General features: G+C 44.0%; 1 protein-coding gene across 1 annotated transcript in view; it reads left to right on the top strand.

The window, feature by feature from the left end:
- The window catches only part of LOC138759231 (uncharacterized), a 92,177-nt gene extending 69,600 nt beyond the window's left edge, over positions 1–22,577 (top strand). Inside the window, exons 7-9 of the mRNA XM_069929329.1 lie at positions 11,127–11,162; positions 16,134–16,186; positions 22,307–22,577. Coding sequence (XP_069785430.1) covers positions 11,127–11,162; positions 16,134–16,186; positions 22,307–22,562 — 345 coding nt within the window. The 3' untranslated portion in view covers positions 22,563–22,577. The remainder of the gene's footprint in view (positions 1–11,126; positions 11,163–16,133; positions 16,187–22,306) is intronic.
- Positions 22,578–25,515: the final 2,938 nt, after the last annotated feature.

Raw genomic sequence — 25,515 nt, 5'->3', positions numbered from 1 at the left:
TGGAACTCGCTGCTGCACAAAGCAGTGGAGGCCATATCAATGGGAGTATGAAAAAAGGAAATGGATGAGTATCTCATTAGTAAAGGTATCCAGGGATATGGGGAAAAGGCTGGAAAATGGAACTGGGTGTGAGCATAGTTTTAGTGTCAAGTCATGGAACAGACTCGATGGACCTAGTGGCCTGCTTCTGTTCCTTTATCTTGTGATCTTGTGAAATCCAATGTCTCCCTGGTATACGTGCAGAAAAGAGAAGCTCCTAGCCAACACACTGTCTCGTGCTCCCAGAGACTCCACTGTCCAACAGGTTGAGGAGGAGGACACTTTCAATGTAATGACAGTCACTCTCATATCCTAAGGAAGCTAAGGAAGCACACAGCAGAGGACATTACTTTAAAGACCCATGGCACTTCCATCAAGGATTGTTGGCTGAACAAGAAGCACAGTCTCCCACCAGCAGTGCAGCCCCCTACTTCCCATTCAGTGATGAACTGCTCCTTGCATGCCAACATCCTGTACAGAGGGCATCCAGGTGCAGAGGCAACAAAACTGAGGGCGAGGGACATAGTTTTATGGCCTGGGATGACCGAGAACATCGACCAAGAGGTGCACACTAGCAGAAGGAGCCATTATAGCTTCATCCGGTTCCAGGCTTGCCTTGGTCAACTGTGGCAACTGACGTTTTCAAGTGGTGATGTCGGCAATACCTAGCGTTGGTTGATTTGTATTCTGGGCCTACGAAATACGCCTGTTACGAGATGCTACTTCCTCAACAGTCATCACCAAGTTGAAAAGGCACCACACACCCTGTTATGAGATAAAGGGAGGCAGTTTTCAAACCAAAGCTTTAAGGACTTGGCAGCAGAGTGGGACTTCACTCACATCACCAGCAGCCCCGAATATCCACCATCTAACGGGTTGGCTGAGTGAGTGTAATGAGTGCCAAACCTACAGCGATAAAGCAGAGGTGTTCCTCAATCTGCATAACCTGAGGAACATCCCTCGTGACGCCACGCTTGGGTCTCCGGCACAGAGACTAATATCGAGACAAATGCACCTGTTTCTGGAGCCCCAAATGAGAAATCTACAGGAGATCAAGACCCAGCTGTTGAGCAAAAGACTTATCACAGAAGGAGTGCTATGACAAAGTGAGCTGACAGCTCGAGCCTTTGACAGAGGGACAAGTCATTGGGATGCAAACTCAGCAGGGCTATGACTGGACTGGCGTGGTAGAAGAAAGCTGCCAGGAGCTAAGGTCATACCTGGTCCAATCGGAAGGGAAAGTGTTCAGGAGAAACTGGTGTCACATCCTTCCTGTAAGGGAGCCAGTCCCAGTTCAACGTGATCCTGACGAGACTGTGTGCCAGAACACGGGATGTGAGCATAAAGACCATAGTACTCCCTCAGTAGCCACACCTAAGATAACGGTCAGTGCAGATTCTCAGGTTGAGGTATCACGGCCTCGACCTCCACAGAGGCTATTACAGGACACACCCTGGGCACATCTGTAAACTGAACCCCACATACAAAGACTGATCCTTGTTGGTAGTGTTCGTTGTGTAATGCGAACTGTGTTACGTTAGGTGTTACTAAAGAAAGGGGTTGTAGACCAGTCACTCAGCACCCCCTGCAATTGTGTTGTCCTCACAGTAGCGGTCTGTGCATGTGCGAGCTCTGGATCGGCAGGCTGGAGTTCAACAGAATCTCGTTGTGGTATAGCCACCATGTACAGAGCTCCAACTTACCTGTAAATAGTTATTGTTTTCACTTCTCTTGAGTCATATCGTTACTACCACATCAACAAACAACCACTGTTAGTGTTTTATTAATCATCTGGGTGGTTGATAATCCACAATTTCAGGAACATCCAGGTTGAACATCACTGTGTATCTGTTTATATTGTGGAAAGACTAATAGATTGATGTGGTGGTATTGGCATTGTGTCTGTATCTTAGACATTCCTAAGGCTGACTAGCCATATGAAGGAAGGAACCACAATCTCTGGTTGGCATGCTTGGTCTTGAAATTTGGGGAAAAATGTGAGACCATTTATTTTGATAGGAAAAATAGAAATGTGTTTCTTTATGAAATGGTTTATAATTGCAAGATTTTAGTGTCCTGAGGAATCTGGGAGTTCTTGTACATGAATCACTGTAACTCGATGTGCAAGTACTTCAAGTAATTAGGAGGCAAATAGTTTGTTGGCTTTTACTGCAAAGCTACGTGAATAAAGATTACAGACCTAGATTTTAACCATCAAAATATTTGCCAATATCGTCCAGGAGGAAAAAAAAATTCTTCCTCCAATTAGACTTGGAGAGTGGTTGGAATCTGTTTGAGGATACTGTTTGGTACTTTAGGACTGGAATTTAGTTGACATGTATGCAGAGGGCCAAAGGGTCTGATACGGTCTTCATGACACTGCTGAGTCTCCCATGCTGCAATTATATAGGCCCTGATAAGACTGTGTTTGTAATATTGAATACAGTTATGTTCTGCAATGTTGAGTCGAATTCTGTTCCCCCACCTTAAAGAATGATATACAGGGCCTTCTATAATGTTTGGGACAAAGACGCTTTTTATTCCTTTATTTGCCTCAGTTTTAAATTTGTAATCAAGTGATTAAAATACACATTCTAGATTTTATTAAAGGTTGCCCAACAAATCAGAAACACTCTTCAGGAGGCAAGTGTGAATGTGTCAATGACACTGTCTCCAGAAGGCTTCATGAACAGAAATCGAGGTTACACTGCAAGATGCAAGATGTTAGCCACAGAAACAGGATGACCAGATTATAGTTTGCCAAGAAGTCTTTTAGAGTCTGGAAAAAGGTCTTGTTGACAGATAAGTCCAAGATTAACCTGTATCAGAGTGATGTCAAGAGCAAAGTGTGGAGGCATAAAGGAACTGCTCAAGATCCAAAGTATAACACCTCATCTGTGAAACATGGTGATGGAGGTGTTATGGCTTGGGAATGTATGGCTGCCATAGGTACTGGTGCACTTATCTTCACTGATGACGTAACTGCTCTTGGCAGTACTGTAGCAAAATGAATTCTGAGGTGTATAGAAACATCTGCTCATGTATGAGCAAATGCCTCCAAATTCATTGGACAGTGCTTCATCCTTCAGCAAGACCATTATTCCAAACATACTGCTGAAGCAACAAAGGAGTTTTTCATAGATAAAAACTGGAAAATTCTTCAAAGGCCAGGTCAGTCACCCAATCTAAATCCAATTGAGCATGCCTTCCATATGCTGAAGAGAAAACTGAAGGGGACAAGCCCCTGAAGCAAACAGGAGCTGAAGATGGCTGCAGTAGAGGCCTGGCAGAGTATCACCAGTGAAGATGCTCAGTACCTGGTGATAACTATGAATCACAGACTTCAAACATGACTACATATACATACCATTGCTATGTTCCAAACACGATGCCCTGAAATAAGGGGACTATGCATAAAAAATTTTAAAAAGTCCTGTAATTTCTACATGGTCAAACCAAATTGTACAGAATTTACCCTTGAATAAAATCTGGAAAGTTAACTTTAATTGCATGTAAATTGTTTGATTACAAATTTAAATCTGTGGAGCACAGGGGCAAATAAAGGAAAAAAATGTCTTTGACCCCAACATTATAGAGGGTACTGTAATTGTGATAGTGTGCTGTGAAGGTTCACCAGGTTAATCTCACTAATGAGAGTTTGACCTTTGAAGATACAGAGCTTGCACTGTCTTCAATTATTCAGCACAGATACAGGCATTTCAGCCAAACTCATCTATGCTGACCAAGTTGCCCATCTGATCCATATGCCTATGCTTGGCCTCTAACCATTTCCTATCCATGTACCTGTCTAATGTCTTCCAAATTTCACAATTGTACACAGCTCTAACTCCTCTGGCCACTCATTCCATATACCCACCAAGTTGCCTATTGGGTCCCTTTTAAGTCTTTCCCTGCTCACCTTAAATCTTTGACCTCTCGTTTTAGATTTTCCTACCCTGGGGTAAAGACCAACTATTCAGTTTATAGACAAGGAAATGGGCCCTTTGACCCAGTATACCCACCCTGACCAAAGTGTTCCGCCCATGCTTGTCCCACCTGCCTGTTTGGCTCATATCCCTCTAAACCCATCCTATCCATGTATCCATCTAAATGTTTCTTAAATGTTGCAATAGTACTTACCTCAACCACCTCTAGCAACTTATTCCATACGCCCATCATCCTGTTTCTTTAAAAAAAATCTTATCCCTTGGGTTCCTGATAAACCCCTCCCTCCTCACCTTAATCCTATGTAATCTGGTTACCAAGTCCTCTACTCTGGGTATTCACCCGATCTATTCCTCTCACGGTTTTGTGCATCTCTTAGAAATCACTCCTAATCCTCCCATGCTCCCAAGGAGTAAATTCCTAGTTGCTCAATCTCTGGCCTCCAAGACCTGGCAACATCATCGTAAATCTTCTCTGCATCCTCTCTAGCTTGACAACATCTGTCCAACTGCATGGTGACCAAATCTGAACACAATACTCAACTGGGGTCTCACCAATGTCTAGTACAACTGCAATATGACCTCCCAACTTCTATATTCAATCTTCTAACTGATGAAGGCCAATGTGCCAAAACCCTTTTCGACCACCCTATCTATCTGTGATACTTAAACCTGCTGGAGAAACTCAGTAGATCACGCAGCATACATAGAAAGAGAAGGTATGTAACCAAAGTTTGGGGCCTGAGCCCTTTGTCAAGGCATTAGCAGAAAGCTGGCAGGCTCCTGAATAATAAGGTTAGGGGAAGAGGGAAGAAGTGGTAGGAGATGGGAGCACAGGCCAACAGGCAAGAGGTCATAGGTGGTATGGGTGGGAGGCAGGAGGAAAAAGCTGAGGTGAGAAGAAGTACCTCTCTAAATGGAGAGGGAAGGGGCTGGGAGCTGGAGAAAAGGAGACAAAGGGATAGGGAACAAATGGAGAGATAGAAGAGGGGGCTGAGAGAAACCGAGAAGTCAATGTTAATGCTATCTGGTTGTTGAGTGCCCATGTGGAATTTTAGGTGTTGTCCTTCAAGTAAATAAAGAATAAAGGAGAAGTGAGAGTAGATATGGGACCACTAGAAAATGACGTTGGAAAAATAATAATAATGGGAGACAAGGAGATGGAGGGAACTAAATGAGTATTTTGCATCAGTCTTCACTGTGGAAGACACTAACAGTGTGTCAGATGTCGAAAGGTATCAGGGAAGGGAAATGAGTATCGTTGCTATTTCAAAGGAGAAGGTGCTCAGAAAGCTGAATGGTCTAAGGGTGGATAAGACTCCCAGACCAGATGGATCGCACCCTTGGGTCCTGAAAAAGGTAGCGGTAGAGATTGTGGAGACATTGGTATTGATCTTTTAGGAATCAGTAGATCCTATTATGGTCCTGGAGGACTGGAAAATCGCAAATGTCACCCTACTATTCAAGAAGGAGGCAGCAAAAAGAAATTATAGACTGGTTAAGCCTGACGTCAGTTGTTTAGAAGATGATGGTTGATTTTAAAGGATGAGGTTACAGTGTACTTGAGGACACATAACAGGATAGACCAAAGCCAGAATGGTTTCTTTGAGGGAAAATCTTGCTTGACAAACCTATTGGAATTCTTTGAGGAAGTGACCAGCTGGCTGGATAAGGCAGATGCAGTGGATGTTGTGTATTTGGATTTTCAGAAGGCCTTTGACAAGGTCCTGCACATGAGGCTACTTAACAAGACAAGATCCATGGTATAACAAGAAACATACTATGTGGGTAGAGCATTGGCTGATTGGCAGGAAGCAGAGTTGGAATAGAGGGATCATATTCTGATTGGCTGCCAATTGCTGTGATGTTCCACAGGGGTTGGTATTGGGGCCACTTCTTTTTATGTTGAATATTAATGATTTAGATTATTGGAATGAATGGCTTTGTGGCCAAATTTTCAGATAATACAAAGGTAGGTGGAGGAGCAGGAAGTGTTGAGGAAACAAGGAGGCTGCAGAAAGACAGATTAGGAGAATGGGTGGTGAAGTGACAAATGAAATACAATGTCGGAAAGTATACGATCATGCACTTTAGTAGAAAAAAATAAACGGGCAGACTATATTTTTGAATGGGGAGAAAATTAACAATATCCAGATGCAAAAGGACCTGGGAGTCCTGAAGGTAAACTTGCAAGATGAGATGATGGCATTCATTTTGAGAGTAATAGAATATAACAGCAGGGATGTGATGTCGAGGGTTTATAAGACACTGGTGAGACCCCACTTGGAGTATTGTATGCTGTTTTAGGCTCCCCATTTAAGAAAAGATGTGGTGAAGTTGGAGATGGTTCAAAGGAGGTTCCAGGAATGAATCATATTAGGAGCAAATTTGGCCACAAAGCCATTCATTCCAATAATCTAAATCATTAGTATTCAACATAAAAAGAAGTGGGCCCAACACCAACCCCTGAGGAACATCAAGATAACAACTCTTGGCCTGTATTTGTTGGAATTTAGGAGAATAAGGAAATTTTGTTGAAAGGCATAGACAAAGAAGATGTAGAAAAGTTGTTTCCCACGTGGGAGAGTCTAGGACAAGAGGGCACAACTTCAGGATTGAAGGGTGTCCACTTAGAACAAAGATGCATTGGAATTTCTTCAACTGGAGGGTGGTACATCTGTGGAATTTGTTACCATATGCAGTTACAGAGGCCAGGTCATTGGTTGTATTTAGGACCAATTGATAGTTTCTTGATTAGCCAGGGCCTCAAATGTTATGGGGAGAAGGCTAGGCAGTGTGGCTGAGTGGGAAAATGGATCTCCTCATGATTAAATGGTGGAGCAGACTGGTGAACAATGGGCTGAATAGCCTATTTTTGCTCGTCCTATGGTCTTATAAATTGCAAGTATCCTCAGTTTGGCGGTGAGGACAGACATGTTGGTGTGGAATTGAAATGATTGGCCACTGGGAGGTCCCTGTTATCTCAGTGGACTGCAAAGGTGCTCAATGGAATGATCTCCCAGTCTGTGCCCAATCTCTCCAATGCAGAAGAGGCCACAAAAGAAGCACCAGGTGCAGTAGATGATCCCTGCAGATTCACAAGTAAAGTTTTGCTTCAATTGAGAGGGCTGTTTGGGGCCCTGAATGGTGGTGAGGTAGGAGGTGTGGGTGCAAGTGTAACATTTCCTGCAGTCACAGGGGTAGGTACTGAGGGAACGATTAGCAGACAAGGGAGTCCAGAAGAGGGGGTCCCTTCAGAAAGTGGAGCGGGGAGGAGATGGGAAGATGTGGCTGGTGGTGGAAATTGCAGGGTCTAAAATGATGGATGCAAAGGCAGGTGGGCTGGTAGGTGAGGACCAGTAAAAATCCTATTGTGAATGGGTCAGTAGAGGAGATGTAGGTAAGGGCTGAGTTGATAGCAATAAAGGGGAAGCCACATTTATTGACAGAGGACATCTCTGACGTTCTGGAATGTAACACTTCATCCTTGGAACAGATAGGCTGGTGATGGAGGAATTGAGAGAAAGGAATAGAATCTACAATGCCCTCCAACATTTTTTCCTTTATTTTCCCCTCTGCTCCACAGTTTTAAATTTGTAATCAAGCAGAATCTTATTGGATGAAACATGAGAGTGTGCAGACACTGTGATTATAGTAAAAACATAGAAATGCTGGAGGAGCCTAGCTGGACTCGCACTCTCTATAGGGGGAAAAGCTATATAACTGATGTTTCGGGCCTGAGGTCTTCTTCAAGATATCCAAAGATATATAACTGGAGAAGGGCTCAGGCCTGAAACATTGGGTAACACCTTTGCCTCTTATGGACACTGTGAGACCTATTGGGAACCTGATCGAATGTCTTGCTCAAGTCCATGTATCCATCTCTGCCCTCATAATCATTTTTGGTCACATCTTTAAAAAAAACCTGTTAGATTTATGAGACATCCCATTTACAAAGCCATGATGACCATCCATAGTCAGACCTTGTCCATTGAAATGCATCTTTGCCCTCAAAATACAGTACAACTCCCATTATCCAAAATGGCCCATTTTGGATAAACCATTCATTTTTTTAAAACCACCCAGAAGCAACAGCAAATCACTTGTAACAGTGTTCAAACAATGACAAACAATGGGTAAGGCTTTTTAAACATTAAAAATAATGTTTAATTCTCACCAAAAAAAATGTTCCTCCCCACCGAGGTCCCACTCCTGCTCGGGAGCTTGAGATCCCCGCTGCCATCGCCAGGAGCCCAAGGTCCCCGGTCAGTTTGGCTCCGAAATCCTCATTTATCCAATTTTTTTTTCCAGAGTTGTACTGTACACAGTAGTAACTTACTAACGCCTATTTTCTTATAATTTAGTATCTTGTCCGTGAACTACTCTTTGCAGACGATGCCGCTTTAGTTGCCCATTCAGAGCCAGCTCTTCAGCGCTTGACGTCCTGTTTTGCGGAAACTGCCAAAACGTTTGGCCTGGAAGTCAGCCTGAAGAAAACTGAGGTCCTCCATCAGCCAGCTCCCCACCATGACTACCAGCCCCCCCACATCTCCATCGGGCACACAAAACTCAAAACGGTCAACCAGTTTACCTATCTCGGCTGCACCATTTCATCAGATGCAAGGATCGACAACGAGATAGACAACAGACTCGCCAAGGCAAATAGCGCCTTTGGAAGACTACACAAAAGGGTCTGGAAAAACGACCAACTGAAAAACCTCACAAAGATAATCGTATACAGAGCCGTTGTCATACCCACACTCCTGTTCGGCTCCGAATCATGGGTCCTCTACCGGCATCACCTACAGCTCCTAGAACACTTCCACCAGCGTTGTCTCCGCTCCATCCTCAATATTCATTGGAGCGCTTTCATCCCTAACGCCGAAGTACTCGAGATGGCAGAGGTCGTCAGCATCGAGTCCACGCTGCTGAAGATCCAGCTGCACTGGGTGGGTCACGTCTCCAGAATGGAGGACCATCGCCTTCCCAAGATCGTGTTATATGGCGAGCTCTCCACTGGCCACCGTGACAGAGGTGCACCAAAGAAAAGGTACAAGGACTGCCTAAAGAAATCTCTTGGTGCCTGCCACATTGACCACCGCCAGTGGGCTGATATCGCCTCAAACCGTGCATCTTGGCACCTCACAGTTCAGCGGGCAGCAACCTCCTTTGAAGAAGACCGCAGAGCCCACCTCACTGACAAAAGGCAAAGGAGGAAAAACCCAACACCCAACCCCAACCAACCAATTTTCCGCTGCAACCGTGTCTGCCTGTCCCGCATCGGACTTGTCAGCCACAAACGAGCCTGCAGCTGACGTGGACATTTACCCCCTCCATAAATCTTCGTCCGCGAAGCCAAGCCAAAGAGAAAGAGAAGAGTATCCTATATACAAAATCAGTATGCACTTCAGGGGAAGAGGTCCAAGCTTCTCCTTGCAATTCATCTTCCAGTCCCAGTAATATTCTCGTGAATCATTTGTACTCTTTCCATTTGAATGACATCCTTCCTTAAGAAAGCTGACTAGATCTTGCACATTATTTCAAATGTGACCAGACCAATCTCTTGTGCAGATGTAACTTGATGCTCCTTTTCCTCCATGTCCTGACTGATGAACGCACAAGTACCAAGCAGCTTTACCTCCCTGCCTTTAGAGAGCTGAGAGATGATCTAATTGTAAGGTGCGGAATATTGATAGAGCTCAACAAGTTAAGTAAATGTTTGTTTTCCCTGGCAGGAGTTATTAAAATTGGGATGGTGTTGGGAGGATTTTTTTTTCAAAATAAGGGATTAACCATTCAAGCTTAAGGTAAGAAATGTATTTACTACGCCATGCAAATGGTTCAGCTAGCAAAGCTGCTTCTTCAGACCTCCTTACACTTGAATACACAAGGCATGAAGCATATGGACCTCATTGCAGGCAAATAAGGTTGTTGTTGATGGACAGAAAAGTCAGCTTCGACATGATGGGCTGACGGGCCCCTTTTTGTACAACTCTATGAATTTATTAGCCCCTTTCACACTTGCAAGTGGTCCCAGGAATTAACAGCCAATCAGCCTAAAGAAGGTCTAGTGTGGATTGAAAATTGTCTCAATGCCAGTGTGAAATGACATAATCTCTTGCCAGGGAAAGACTGCATTGACCCCTAGTGCATTTCCCGGCATTTGCAGATGTTGGCATTGCAATCCGGCAAGTGTATTGTATTGTAGGACAGAAATGACCTAAGTTTTTGAAGGAGGAAAAGATTAAAATGAAGGTATAAACTTTGCTGTAGGAAAGATGCAGCGAGGGGCGGGGGGGGGGGGGGGAGAGAGAGAGAGAGAGATTAAATAGCAATAGCGGATAATTTTTAAACAGCATGGAAAGGTTGGTAGCACTATAGCGCACGATTTATAAAGACCATGGCAGACTTCCAAGAATGCTGTGAGGCAGAGAAGCCCCTCCATAAGTGCTCTGCGCATGCAGCTGTGCATACAGCCCTTTCTCTGCCGCACGGCATTCTGGGAGCATGGGTCTGCCATTGCTTTTTCCCCACGTTATTTATAAATTGTATGCAATAGCGCTACCAACTCTCCCACACTGTTTAAAAATTGTCCTTTATTGATGTTTATTGCTAGCACTTTCCCACGGTCCCTTATAAAGGTTTATATAGGTTGGCACAACAACGGGCTGAAGGGCTCATATGTACAGCAAAGTTTAATTATGTTATAATTAGGCATGGTTAATTTTGTTCAAATATAAGTTTATAATACATTGATCAGGATTTAGGGCAGGTCCACCATCGCTCGATGTGTCATGAAGTCACTGGTAGAAGGTCTTTACCCTGGGGCTGGCTCCTTGCATGAGTGAACATGTGCAGTGTCCCAGTGAAGAGTGGGCAAGTGTAAACAGCAAAAATGCTATTTCTCTCCCGGGACACCGAACGGCCAATTTAGTGGGATGCAAATGTAATATATTTTACAGCAAGGATAAAAGTTCTCAACCTTAAAAAAAATGCTCAATTTCACTTTCAGCAGATTTCAGTCAAATGCACTTTGTGCTGATTGTTTCCAACTAAAAACTGAATGGAAATTGACAAACTAATTGTGTGTCAGGAGTTAATACGAGATTACTAATGCAGTAACATCTTTTGTGTTTTTTTTAGAACAGCAGTTTTCTGGATGAGAGCTGGCTCCTTCCAGTAAGTACCAGGATTTCTGCTTCAAATATTTAATCAGAGGGAATAAGCAATAGAATCTCCCCGATTTATTGCAGGATATTTACATGGAATAATGTGGAAAAGGCAATTTGTCCAACTAGTCTTTTCTACATATTTCTCCTGCTCCTCTCTCCTCTGTATGAATAGGTTTAATATTAGGTCCACTTCACAATTCCTGTGCTAGGTGGCTCATCTCTCTAATGTAGTACAGGTCGAGTACCCCTTATCTGAAGATCCAAAAACTGAAAAAGTTTTTAGTGCCAACATGACATCACAAGTGGAAAAAAAGTTCAACAGCTGACTTACCCATGTGGGGCTCTGACACTGCTGGTACCAGTTTGCTTACAGTAACAGTAAAAAAAAAACCCAAAATCTTTGCTTCTGGCCAGGAAGATGCCAAATGGAGTTGGGTCCAAGTCTTCAGCATCAGCTGAATCAGCGATCGCAACTCCAATTTCAACATTGGGTGTGGTACCATTAACATCGAAGAAGTCACCTCAGGCTTCTGGGCAGGAGTGGGGACCATAGTCTGGGACTGGTGGAGAGGTGTCAGGGACCTGCAGCGGTGGGGAGGTGGTCGTCTTTTGTAAGCAGATTTTTTTTTTGATAAATACTAAACATTATTTCATGTGAATTTTTCACTTGTGGCGTCATGTCAGCACTTAAAAAGCCTGCTATTGTTTGTTGCTGCTTAACCACTGATACAGGTATTCTGCTGATGCTTTCTTTCTTTGGCTTGGCTTTGCGGACAAAGATTTATGGAGGGGGTAAAAGTCCACGTCTGCTGCAGGCTCGTTGGTGACTGACCAGTCCGATGCGGGACAGGCAGGCACGGTTGCGGCGATTGCAAGGGAAAATTGGTTGGTTATGGTTGGGTGTTGGGTTTTTCCTCCTTTGTCTTTTGTCAGTGAGGTGAGCTCTGCGGTCTTCTTCAAAGGAGGTTGCTGCCCGCTGAACTGTGAGCCGCCAAGATGCACGGTTGGAGGCGATATCAGCCCGCTGGCAATATCAGCCCGCTGGCGGATGCTACTGTGCTGCTTAGTTCTAGTTCCATTGTTGCAAGCGTTTCGAATATGGGTACTCGACCCTGTAGCGAGTTTCACTTTCTAAACACTGGGTCCACGACTTTCTTCTGTATCCTGATTGATCATTTTATTTTATAATTTTTGACATATTCACCTAGAAATGTTGGAGGCGCTCAGCACATCTCCTAGCATCCATGGGAGGTAAAGATATATAACTGACGTTTTGGCCCTGAGCCCTTCTTCAAGGTGCCTTGGGCTCAGGCCCGAAACGTCAGTTATATATCTTCCAATGGATGCTGTAAGACCCGCTGAGCTCCTCGAGCATTTCTGTGTTTTTACTACACTCACAGTGTCAACAGATTTAACTGTTTCATACATGTTCATCTTCCCTCTGCTTACCTGCTCAACCTTTTGTAATGATTATATCCCATTTCTGATTTCATCCTCCTAATTCATTTGACATCATCAGTCTTTTGACAGGTCTTTAATTGGTGACCAAAAATCTGATCTGGCATGCCATTTTATTGTGATTCCAATTTCCCCTCCTCTTGATGCAATCACTAGGAACCTGTCTGCTAATTAGACAGGGAGTGTCTACAGAGATACTTGACTTTAATCCAAAGCCATTTGGTTTTTGACTGCAATCATTGAATCTGTGGCCTCCTGACACATTGCCCAAGGTTGGTTATTTGGGGGTGACTTGAACATATGTCTAAATAAAAAATACCGTGGTGTCCCCATTAAATTACTGCATTTTACAAGAATTGAGGCTGGGAACTTCTGGACTATGGAAACTGAAGATGCTGGAATCTTGAGCAAACAAGGAGGAACTTGAGAGGTCAGGCAGCATTAAAGGCTCCTGACCCAAATATTGACTGACCTTTTCTCCCCTTCAATTCTCCAGCTTCTCATTGTTTATTTCAAAATTCATGATTAAAGATTCCTTTATTGTCATATAATAATATAGAAAATGAAATATTACACAAAATTTCCATAAGCCAGACAAAGAGCTACCATTGCCTGTTGCCTCTTACAGTAAGAGAGAAAGAGTAGCAAAAGAGAGTCCCTTTAGAGACATTGATTGTCCATGGATTTGCCACCAACACTCCTGCAGCCTCTACAACAGCATAGACCCCTGATCGATCCATCGGAAACCCAAACTCCAGATTCAAAGCTGTGACGTGACCTGGAGGCCTTTGGCGTCCAAAGCCTTTCGGGAGCCCTCCTTATTCTCAGCACCCTGACAAATCTCAGTTTCATGAGTCCCTTTCTGCAGCCAGTGAAGGTCCTTCAGTCGCTGAGACCCTCGCCGGTCTGCTGTCATGGTCAAACATCCAGTGCGGTTGACTTCTCTACTTCTTAATGGGGAGGGGGGTGGGGTTCACCCCATTACTGGTCCCCTGTGCCAGTCCGCTGCTCCCCCGGAGTCTACAACCCCTCATTGGTGTTGCTGACCATAGGCGCCATCCTCTTGGGCACAAACCCGTGGTGGCTGATTTTAAATTAAAACAACGTCAGCTCCTTTTATGGGCTGTTTTAAGCATATACTAAACTGCTAGTATCTTCTCCCTGCTCTCCCGGGACCACAGTGCAGTATCTGCACCCTGCTCTCCCAGGACCACAGTGCAGTATCTGCTCCCTGCTCCCCCGGGACCACAGTGCAGTATCTGCACCCTGCTCTCCCAGGACAACAGAGCAGTATCTGCTCCCTGCTCTCCCGGGACCACAGTGCAGTATCTGCTCCCTGCTCTCCCGGGACCACAGTGCAGTATCTGCACCCTTCTCTCCCAGGACCACAGAGCAGTATCTGCTCCCTGCTCTCCCAGGACCACAGTGCAGTATCTGCACCCTGCTCTCCCAGGACCACAGAGCAGTATCTGCTCCCTGCTCTCCCGGGACCACAGTGCAGTATCTGCTCCCTGCTCTCCCGGGACCACAGTGCAGTATCTGCTCCCTGCTCTCCCAGGACCACAGTGCAGTATCTGCACCCTGCTCTCCCAGGACCACAGAGCAGTATCTGCTCCCTGCTCTCCCAGGACCACAGAGCAGTATCTGCTCCCTGCTCTCCCGGGACCACAGTGCAGTATCTGCACCCTGCTCTCCCAGGACCACAGTGCAGTATCTGCACCCTGCTCTCCCGGGACCACAGTGCAGTATCTGCACCCTGCTCTTCCGGGACCACAGTGCAGTATCTGCTCCCTGCTCTCCCGGGACCACAGTGCAGTATCTGCACCCTGCTCTTCCGGGACCACAGTGCAGTATCTGCTCCCTGCTCTTCCGGGACCACAGTGCAGTATCTGCTCCCTGCTCTCCCGGGACCACAGTGCAGTATCTGCACCCTGCTCTCCCAGGACCACAGTGCAGTATCTGCTCCCTGCTCTTCCGGGACCACAGTGCAGTATCTGCTCCCTGCTCTCCCGGGACCACAGTGCAGTATCTGCTCCCTGCTCTTCCGGGACCACAGTGCAGTATCTGCTCCCTGCTCTCCCGGGACCACATCAGTGGCAGTGCTGCTATTTTTTTGGGCTCCCTGACCTTATTGCCAAAACGTACTCCATTCCTTCATTAGAACTCAGTGGATGGAGCTGCATCAATAGGAAAACCCTTCATCAAGTCTGGGGGGGTGGAGAAGAGAAGCGAGTGTAAAGAGAACAGTAGAGGTATAAACTAGGAGGTGATGGGGGAAGGGAGAGAAGGAGGGGGAAAAAATGAAAATTCCAGTGGACAGGAGGGGAGGGAGGATGAGACTGGGTAGGTGTAGCGCCTGCATTTCTTTTTCCCCCTCTTCTCCTGCATTTTTGTCCCCTCCCCTACCCACCCCAACCTATCTTTCTCCCCCCCCCCCCCCCAGCTATTCACATCCCCTCCTCTATGGTTCCATTCACATCTCCCCACTGGATTCTTCCTCTCTCCCAACTACACGCTCACTATGGTTCTCTCTCTATTGTCACCTCTCTAGGCACCCATTTCACTCTGTACAACTCATCAACCTCTGCCTGACTCCTTTATTCTTAATTTTTTAAAAATGATACACCATGATTAAAAGTCCATTCTGGCATATGAAACCTGTGCTGTCCAATTACACCCAATTAACCTGCCAATGAATGTGAAAGGCTTGGACGGAGTAAATATGGCATAGTTGTTTCCCATGGTAGGGGAGTCAAGGGCAAGAGGGCACCACTTCACGACTGAAAGCCACCCATTTAAAACAGATGTGGAGGAATTTCTTTAGCCAGGCAATGGTGAACCTCTGGGATCTGCTACCATGACAGCTCTGGCCAGGTCATTGGGTGTATTTAAGGCAGAAATTGATAGGCATCTGAATAGTCAGGGTATCAAAGGTTATGGGGAGAAGGCAGGGGAGTGGGACTGAGTGGGAGAATGGATCAGCTCATGATGCAATGGTGGAGTGGACTTGATGGGCCAAATGACCCTACTACTATTCCTACACTGTGATCTAACCCATACACTTTGGAACATGGGAAGAAAGTGGAGCACATGGAGAAAACCCATGCAGGTCATGGTGGGAATCTACAAACTCCTTACAGATAGTACTGGATTCAAACTCGGATTGCTGGCCCTGTAATAGCATTGCACTAATCTTCGCACTGTCGGTGCTGCTCTCTCCTTTTGTCTGGCATTTGCCAATCTACAGTCTCTGTCTGTTGTGCTTCACCTGTCCCCAATTCACCAATCCCACTTGGTCCTACCTGTCCCATCCTTTTCCTCTTTACACCAACTTCTCCACATCCACAGTCGTGATGAAGGCGTTCAGACTGAAAGGTCAGCAATTTTTTTTTCTTCACTAGACCCACTGAGCTTCTCCGCAGAATGTTCAGCATTTGCAGTCTCCTGTCTTGAATTTGGAGCAGAGAGTTGGTTTGTACTGTGTAGAGAAGATGGCTAATGCAGACTTGTTCTTGCACAGGTGTGTGAGATGTATGACACCGTCCCTTGTCGGGAGCTGGGAATGGTACTCAGGTATGATGTCACTTTACACCAGAAGCCACGTTTAAATTGATTGACCTGCACATTATGAAGGAACTATCTACAGTGCATCAGCATGTCAGTGTCCTTCATTTTACCTATGGATATTGGCTTTCGGGGGTACCTTTTGTCTACCTTGAACATTTCAGTAAACTCATTTTAGCTTGTATACAGGGTCCAATACAGTGAGGCAGCACATCGAAGCAATGCAGTAGAGTATGATATAGAATTGTCCCTCTCAAGTCTAGATGCCATCCTAGACAAAGTAGTTCAATTGGCTGTCACCTAATCCATAAAACTCTTCATTCATCCCTCGACCGTGAACACACTGTGGCTGGAGAGGGGCCATTTACAAAGTGCATTGCAATTATTCGCCCAGGCTAGTTAATCTACATCTCCCAAACCTGCAGCCTCAATCATCAAGAAGGATTTCTTATGGAAAGGGGGGAAACCGAGGATAGCACTAGATAAATTAACAGAATGGTACAAACAGGGTGGTTTGCAGCTACCAAACTTTAAAAATTATTATAGAACAGCACAATTAAGGTATCAGTATCTATCAGATTTTTATCAAACAAGGGAAAAAGCAGATTGGACCAAGATAGAACTACATAAAATAGAGGAGAAGGTACCAGAACATATACTTTATAAGTGGGATGAAAAACTGGTGCAATATAAAAGTTCACCAGTACTGCATCATTTACTCAACATATGGAATAAGATTCAAGTAGAAAGGAAAAAACAAATTACCAACTACCAAAATTATGGACACAAAATCGACTAATCCCTTTCACAATAGATAACCTTCCCTTTAGAGAATGGGAGAGAAAAGGGATCAAAAGAATAGAAAATTGTTTTTTGGGAAATAATTTATTAACATTTGAACAAATGAAGTACAAATATGGCATAACTCACGGTACAATGTTTGTGTACCACCAACTGAAAACCTACTTGAAGGACAAATTGGAAAGCAGGCTGAATTTACCAGAAGGAAGCAGCTTTGAATATGTGATTACAGACACAATGATAATAAAAAGATTTATAACAAACATATACATCAAGCTGCAAGAGAAGGAAAATGATGAAATAAGCTATAAAAGCAAACAAAAGTGAGAAAAAGATTTAAACATAAAGATAAAAAATGAAATATGGGAAAAGTTATGCTCTGGAACTATGAAGAATATAATAAACACGAGGTTACGCATGATACAATATAATTGGTTACACAGGTTATATATCACACCCCAAAAGTTAAATAAATGGGACCCAACAGTATCAGATAGATGTTTTTTGCTGTAAGAAGGAAACGGGAACAACAGTACATGCAATTTGGGCTGTGAGAAAGTGGAAAAGTTTTGGGAAGATCTAAATCAGGTATTAAGTAAAATCACATAAAGCAACATACCAAAAAATCCAGAGATCTTTCTTCGAAGTAATATAAGAAGTAAAGAACTAGGCCTCAAACTGGATGAAGCGCAAAAAAGATTTATTATGATGGCCTTAGCAGTAGCAAAAAAATGTATAATGTCAACTTGGAAATCAGAAGACAGCCTGAGAGTACAGCAATGGTGCATTGAAATGAATAAATTTATTCCATTGGAAAAAAATAACATATAATTTAAAAAATAAAGTCACATTATTTGAACAAATTTGGTAACCGTACATTGAACACAACAGAGAGTCCACAACCGTGGACCTCCACCCCCTAAAATGATAAAATGAGAAGACGAAATGAACTGACCCAGTATGTAAAAGTAGATGACACAATTTTCTTGTTTATTTTCATTGTGTGATGACATTGTTTAATGGGTTTATTGCATTGTGTATGTTGAATGTTTAATAGGTTTGGAGGGGGTGGGAAGGAGGGAGGGAAGGTAGGGGGGGAAAATAAGGGGAGAAAATGCCACTGTGTATATTTAAGAGGGAAATGTTTGTATGTATTTTGATTGATATGGTTCATAGTGTGAAAAATGAAAAAAATGTTTTAAAAATCAAGAAGGATTACACGGGCACCTGGGAACACAACCATTTTCAGATTCCCTTCATGTCCATGGCTGTCCAAATGTGGAAATAGAACATAATTCTCTCATTGGATTGAAATCCTGGAACTCCTTCCCCAACAGCACTGTTCAATACCTTCAGTGTAAGGACTAAAGCACTGGAGGTGGCTCACCAAGTGATGCTGAGATGTTGAAAAATTAAAATAAATTGGTGGAATCCATTTAGTTGGAGGGATCAAAAATGTTCTTAACACCAATCTCATATCGATGTCACTGTGGGGCAGTGGAACTGTTTCCAGCAGGACCAAGTGGCACAACTGGTATAGTTGCTGCCTCACAGCTCCAGACACCCAGGTTCAATCCTGACCCTTGATGCTGTTTAAATTTTAAAATGCACTGTAACAGACCAATTCGGCCTCACGAGTTCGTTCCGCCCAATTTACACCCCATCAACCTACACCCCCAGGTATGTTTTTGAAAGGTGGGGAGGGGAGAAAACCCTCGCAGACACAGGGAAACCTTACAGACAGCACGGGATTTGAACCCAGATCCAGTCCCAATCACTGGTGCTGTAAAGGCATTGTGCTAACTGCGATGCCAACCTGTGCCACCTGTCTGAGTGAAGTTTGTGCTATTTCCCTGTGACCATGCAGATTTCCTCCAAGTGCTCTCATGTCTTCTGACATCCCAAAAACATGCAGGTTGGTAGGTTATTGGGCCACTGTGATTTACCTGTGATGAGGGGGAGAATCTGGGAGGAGTTGATGTGGGGAAAATATTGTTTTTTAAATGGATGAATATAAATGAGTGGTTCATGGTGTGAACTCAGTGGGATAAAGAGCTTGTTTCTGTGCTGCATCTCTCTGGGACTCTAGACAGTGCCTGCTGTCGTGCACTGTTTTTAGCTGTGCTCTACAATCAAGTTGCAAACCTGAACGGGCCCAGTTAAGTTTTCATCTTTTGTCTGTTGTTGAAATGATTGGTTGAAAAAATGTGTGCCCTGTGTACAAGTAAATGTGTGAGTAAAACCACAATGCTGGAGAAATGCAGGTCAAACGGGTCAAGCCAAAAATGTTGGTTCTGTATCTATCTTTACACTGTTTGACCTTCTGAGTCTCTCCTTGTGTTTTTACTTCAATCATGGTGTCTGCAGACGTTTGTGTTTTACTAAATGTGTGTGTCATGTGTAAGTTGCCTTCTGTAGAAGAGATATTGAGTGACATTGACAGACAGAAAACCATCTTGAGATTGGAGTAGAGATGCCAAATTTGTAAATAGCTTCCCTGTAGATTCAAATTACTTGTGCATATTCTGTTTACTTCCTCCCTGATTGATGCCTGGATTAGAAATGGCAGTCATTGGCACTGAGCTTTCATAAAAGATGTGTCTGCTGTGAAGAATGCCGTTGTAAGTACTGAGCCCCTTCAGTAAATATGTTAAATGTTCATATTCAGCTTCATCTTGTTACAGACGATTGGAAATGAAAAACATATGCATATTAAGCTGCTGTTGTGTCTAGAAATGTTGGACCATTGACAAGCTCTGCAAAAGGCCTTCACTCTAGATTGTATTGTGGCAAGTTCCTAACTCCAGCCATGCCTCACTGATAATAACAAGAACATGGAAATGGTCAGGGCAACAATTCTCTGAAGCTCACATTTACGTTCAGAAGGGCAGCTGGAACTAGTTCTATCCATTTAGAGCAAGGTGTTGGATCAGTCTGTAAACCTCTGGTGGAAGCATTTGGAATCAATCAATTCTTGGCTCAGAATGGTGATGGCTTTGGGATGGTACAGGACTCTGCATCAGACATGGTGATAGACATTTAACAAACACATTGCAGTTTGTACCCTGAATGTCTAAGAATGCTGGGAAAATGCCAAAGGTTTTGGTGGCTGCTAAGTTCAATAATTGTCAAGTCCAAAGAAGCAGATCCTGTGTCCATGCTCCCTTTTGAACACCAATCCTGTTACCTGCATCAGGTCGGTATCCTTCTATGCGTTGATGATTCAAGTATTTTAAATGTTCTGAGAGTTTTAGCCTCCCCCACCTCTTCAGCACAACTCTCTGTCTATAAAGAAATTCCCCCTCTAAATCTGCTACCTCTGAACTCTAGAACGGGGAGAAGATAATGAGTTCATTGTCACACACATATCTGCAAAATAATGCACATGAAAGTCTTGCTTACTGCAACCAAGCAGGTAGGTAGATAAACCGCCTATAACAGTGCAGTATACAGAAAGGCACATGAAGGGAAAAAGAGTTAGTGCATACAGGTCTTCTCTACCTACCCTAACCTACCCTGTTACTAGCTATTCCTCTTTTAATTTTGTATACCCACCAGATTACTCCTCCACTCTATGTGAAATAAATGCAGCCCATCCAGTTTCTCCTTGTAACTGAAAGGCACCAATCCTGACAACTTTCTGGTGAATAACCTCTAGGCCACTTGCATCCTTCTCGCACAGTTGTATGTTCTCTGTCAATGCCAATGAAGGCAAGCATCCCAGTACAGCACAGTGCAGGCCCTTCAGCCCAAAATGTTGTGCTGACCTATGTAAACCTATTCTACATCAAACTAACCTTTTCCTTCCTCACAGCCCATAGTCCTCTATTTCTCTTTCATCCATGTGGCTATTTAAGAGTCTTTTAAATATCTCTGTTGTACCAGCCTCCACCACCATCTCTGGTAATGTATTTCAGGTACCTACCACTCTGACTCTGTGGGGGGGGGGGGGGGGGGGGGGGGGAGTACTTCTAACATCTTCCCTAAACTTTCACCACCTTATCCACAAAGTGCCACTTTTGGGGATGTACCCCAAGGTCTGTCTGTTCATCAACACCTCATCATTTACTGCTCATGTCCAACTCTTGTTTGTCCTCCCAAAATGCATCACTTCATGATTCTCAGGAGTAAATTCCATTTGCCATTGCTCTGTTCTACTTCCCAGCTGCTCTGTCTCATGCTGTAGTCTTAGACAGCCTTCCTTACAAAATCATAGGAAAGGCCATGTCCCATTTTTCAGAGCCTTCCAGGATAAGGAAATTGGCAGCCAGCCCAGATAAAGAGTCATCAAAATAATCCACTTCTTAACGGTGTTATTTTCAGCTGGTACTTGAGCATATTTTTCACTGCATTTGTTCTCTGCAGCGGTCGCTACCTTTGAATTTCTTTTCTGTAATGTCCACAAAAGTTGAAGGGTTGGTAGCTATCTTTAATAATACTAATTTAAAAATTATTTCTCGCTTTCAAATTCTCTATGGCTTTGTCCTTCCATAGATCTGTAATCCTGTTCAATCTTTCTAATCTTCTGAAATATCTCCTCTCCACACTCTGGCTGATTGGGTGTCCCCAGGCTTAATCTGCAAAACCCCAAAGCTTCGAAATTCCCTAATCCCCTCGATCACCCTTTCCCCTTAAGTGGCTCTATAAACCTGCATCTAACCAATTTGCCCTTGTATCTCATATGATTTGTGCTTAGAGTTAAATATTGCTTCTGAGAAGCACCTTGAGAATGCCCCACTCATTTCATGGTGTTCTAATGGCTTTCCATTCTCTTGACACTTTTCAAAACATCCTGCTCATATGCCCCTGCTCTCATCAGTTTTGTGATATATTTTAGTTGTCATGTGTTCTGTCAAACCTTAGAAAACATTGATTCTCGGCTGGAGTATGCTGCTCAGTTGTGGTTGCCTCATTACAAGGTTGTAAAAGATATAATACTGAGGGGCTCAAGTCTTCAGTGGAGGAATTGAGGACTAAAGGTCACAGCCATAAGATAAAGTGGAAGAGAGTTGAGGGTGATGCAAGAGAAAACTTTTATGCAGCATGTGTTTGGAATCTGGAATGCACTGCTTGGAGATGTGTAGCCCTTGAAAGGGAATTGGATAAATGATGAAGAAAAGGTGTGTGAGACTACAGAGTAAAAACCATTGGTGGCAACTGCAGGGTCACATGGCATCTTTTAGTGTGATAACCATTCTAAGATTCATTCACTCTAATGGAGGTTGCAGTGTGCCGATTCTAGTCAGAGCGTACAAGAATAACGTTTTTTTTAAAGAGACTACTTGATTAGGCAGAAACTGCACACTGACTGCTGCCATTTCCTTTCAGGTATACAGGAGGGCGAATTTTTGTAACAGAGGTTGTTGCAGGAAGTCAAGCTGAAGCAGATGAATGTGTCCAGGCAGGCGACATTATCGATGGAATTAATGGGATTTCTTTGAGAAATGCTAAAGTAGGAGAGGTACGTGCTCAAAGAATGGCATCGGCTATAAATAACGTGCATTGTTCTGGAGTTAAAGCCCAGGTCTTCAATGACAGTTCACTCCTTCAGTTTCTCCCCCCACAGGATAGTTTCCCTACCTAGTTCCCTTTCATTCACGGGATTTGGCTATCACTGGCAAGAACACAAATTATTAGTGTTAAACAGGAAAGATGTAGTGGAGTGCACAAAAGTGCTGGAGAAACTCAGCAGGTCATGCACCATCCATAGGAAGTAAAGGGTAACCTACGCTTAGACCTCTATGAGTTAGAATTAGAGGTCTGCAGACCTCTACTGTTAGAAATTCTAGGCCTCAGTGCCACTGGATCCTTGACTTTCTCATTGGAAGACCACAGTCAATACAAATTGGAAACAACATCTCCTATTCACTGATTATCAAGACAGGCACACCCCAAGGATGTGTACTTAATCCACTGCTCTACTCATTATACACCCCTGACTGTGGCCAGGCAGAATTCCAATGCCATCTACATATTTGCTGATGACACCACAATTGTCAGCAGAATCACCAACATCCATGAGGAAGTGTATAGGAGGGATGTAGATCAGCTCGTTGAATGGTGTAACCACAACAACCTTGGCTCAACGTCAGCAAAATCAAGGAGATGATCGTGGACTTCAGGAGGATATCGGAGAACACAACCCAGTCTTCACCGAGGGCTCAGTTGTGGAAAGGGTCAAGAACTTCAAATTCCTGGCTGTCAATATCTCTGAGGATCTGTCCTGGAGCCTCCATGTTGATACAATCCTAAAGAAGGCTCACCAGCGGCTATCCTTTGTGAGGTGTCTGAGGAGATTCGGTATGTTGCTGTGCTGTTAAGTATTCAGTGGAAATACAACAATGGTATATAGAAATGAATAAATGTATTCCATTAGAAAAAATAACATATAGTTTAAGAAATAATATTGAAATATTCGAACAAGTATGGGAGCCTTACATTAAATACAATAGCGAAAACCTACCGGGAACAAACATTACCTAAGTTGATGGAAGGAGAAGAAAAGAAAAGAATGGACTCAGTAGAATTTCTGGTGTATTTTTGTTGAATGACAACATTGTCTGACTGAATTAATGCAACCTAGATTGTATACCTAAAATGGATGAGGGTGGGGGGGTGGCTTGGGAGGAGGGAGGGGGGGGGGAGAAAAAATCACTGTAAATGTGTGGAAAAGAAAAAGTGTATATCATGGCTATTGTGATTTATGGTGTGAAAAATAAAAAAATTTATATACAAAAAAAAGTATTCAGTGGGATGGTCTTATCAGTTTTCCTCACAGCCACTCTTTGTGTTTAGAGGAAATAAAATGCAGAGGTGTTCATGTCAAAAAAAAAACATGGGGACGTTTTGCTATTATCTGATTTTGCATTGAATTCGCCCATCGTTATTGAATGAAGATCTACCGGGACCAATGCCTGAAGAGGGTGCACAAAATCAGTGAACCGGTGAGGACTCGAAAGGCCAACATGGCCTGTTTCCGCTCCGTATATGGTTATATGTCATCAAAGACTTGTAAACTTCTACAAATGTACTGTGGAGAGCATTCTGGCTGGTTGCATCACTGGCTGGTAGGGAGGCGCTATCTCTCAGGACAAGAATAAACTACAGGGGGGTTGTTAACTCGGCCTGTGACATCACAGGCACCAGAGTTCACTCCATCGAGGACATCTACGTGAGACGCGTTCTTAAAAAAGCAACCTCTATCCTGAAAGACCCCCCACCACCCAGGCCATGGCCTCTTCACTCTGTCACCATCAGGAAAAGGTACAGGAGCCTAATGACAAGAACTCGTCGGCACAAGGACGGCCATCAGGTTTATGAATAATCATTGCCTTACTTTTCATGTACTAATTTTTATATAGTAATGTTGTAAGATGGCTCTAATAGGAATGTTTGCCCTGTGATGCTGCCACAAAACACCGAATTTCAAGATTGTCATAAATAAATTCTGATTCTGACCTGAGCGCTTTGTCAAATCTCCGCTGGCTGAATGACGGCTAATGTAGTGCCCTTCTTCAAAAGGGACCAAAGTAATAAGCCAGTTAATTACAGGTCTGTGAGAGTAATGTCAGGAGCAGGGAAGTTATTGGGGAAAATTGAGGGATGGCATTAATCTACACTTGGAAGGCAAGAATTAATCAAAGGTATTAAAGAGCAAAGTATCCAGTATGCAAAAGAGCTGAAGAAAGTCAACAGCAGCCATAGGAAGCAAAAGGATCTAACCAACATTTTGGGTCTGAGCCCTTCACCAAGGTATAAGCAAAAAGCAGGAATCAATGGTGGGAGCAGGAGAGGAGAAATGGGAGGAAGGGCTAGGGAGAGGAGTGCAGGCCCACAAGCAAGATGTCATAGAAGGACATGGGTGGGAGGGCAGAAAATGAAAAAACTGGGAAGGAATGTGTCGGTGGTGGCTCTCTGGAGAGGGAGGGGAGTTGGGAGCTGGAGGAAAGGAGAGGGATAGGGGAAAGAGAGCGAGAAACTGGGGAGGGGCATAATGGGAACAGCAGAAGTCGATGTTAATGCCATCGGGTTGGAGAGTGCCCAGACAAAATATTAGGTGGTGTTTCTCCAATTTGTATGTCATCTAGGCCTTGCTCCGTGGTCACAGACTGTTTCATTCACTAAGAAATTAGTGAAGCCCCTTTTGGAGTATGGTGTTCTGTTTTGGTCACAATGCTATAGAAAAGATGCTTGAGAGGGAATAGAGAAGATTTACAAGGACGTGGTGGGGGAGGTGCTGAGCTGTAGCGAGAGGGTGTCACGGTCGTGTACTTTGTCGGGAGTGGTGCTGGCTGCCACTGATGATGTAAGTGATGCGCAGTGCGGGGGAGGGTGAGAGCGCGCACGCGCGGGTTTGTTAAGCGTCAGTAGACGGATGATGAATCTCAGATGCAGGAGGAGGAGGAGGATGAGTGTAGCCGTGAGCTGACGAGAAGGTCAGAGGGGTTTAGCTGGGTGGTGTTAGGGAGAGGAGTGCAGGCCCACAAGCAAGATGTCATAGGAGGACATCAAGGAGATGATCGTGAAGAATGGAATGA

The sequence above is a fragment of the Narcine bancroftii genome, chromosome 3 (genome assembly GCF_036971445.1).
Source record: "Narcine bancroftii isolate sNarBan1 chromosome 3, sNarBan1.hap1, whole genome shotgun sequence".
Taxonomy (NCBI): Eukaryota; Metazoa; Chordata; class Chondrichthyes; order Torpediniformes; family Narcinidae; genus Narcine; species Narcine bancroftii.
Note: the sequence above shows the minus strand (reverse complement) of the source record. Positions and strands in the feature narration are given on the sequence as shown.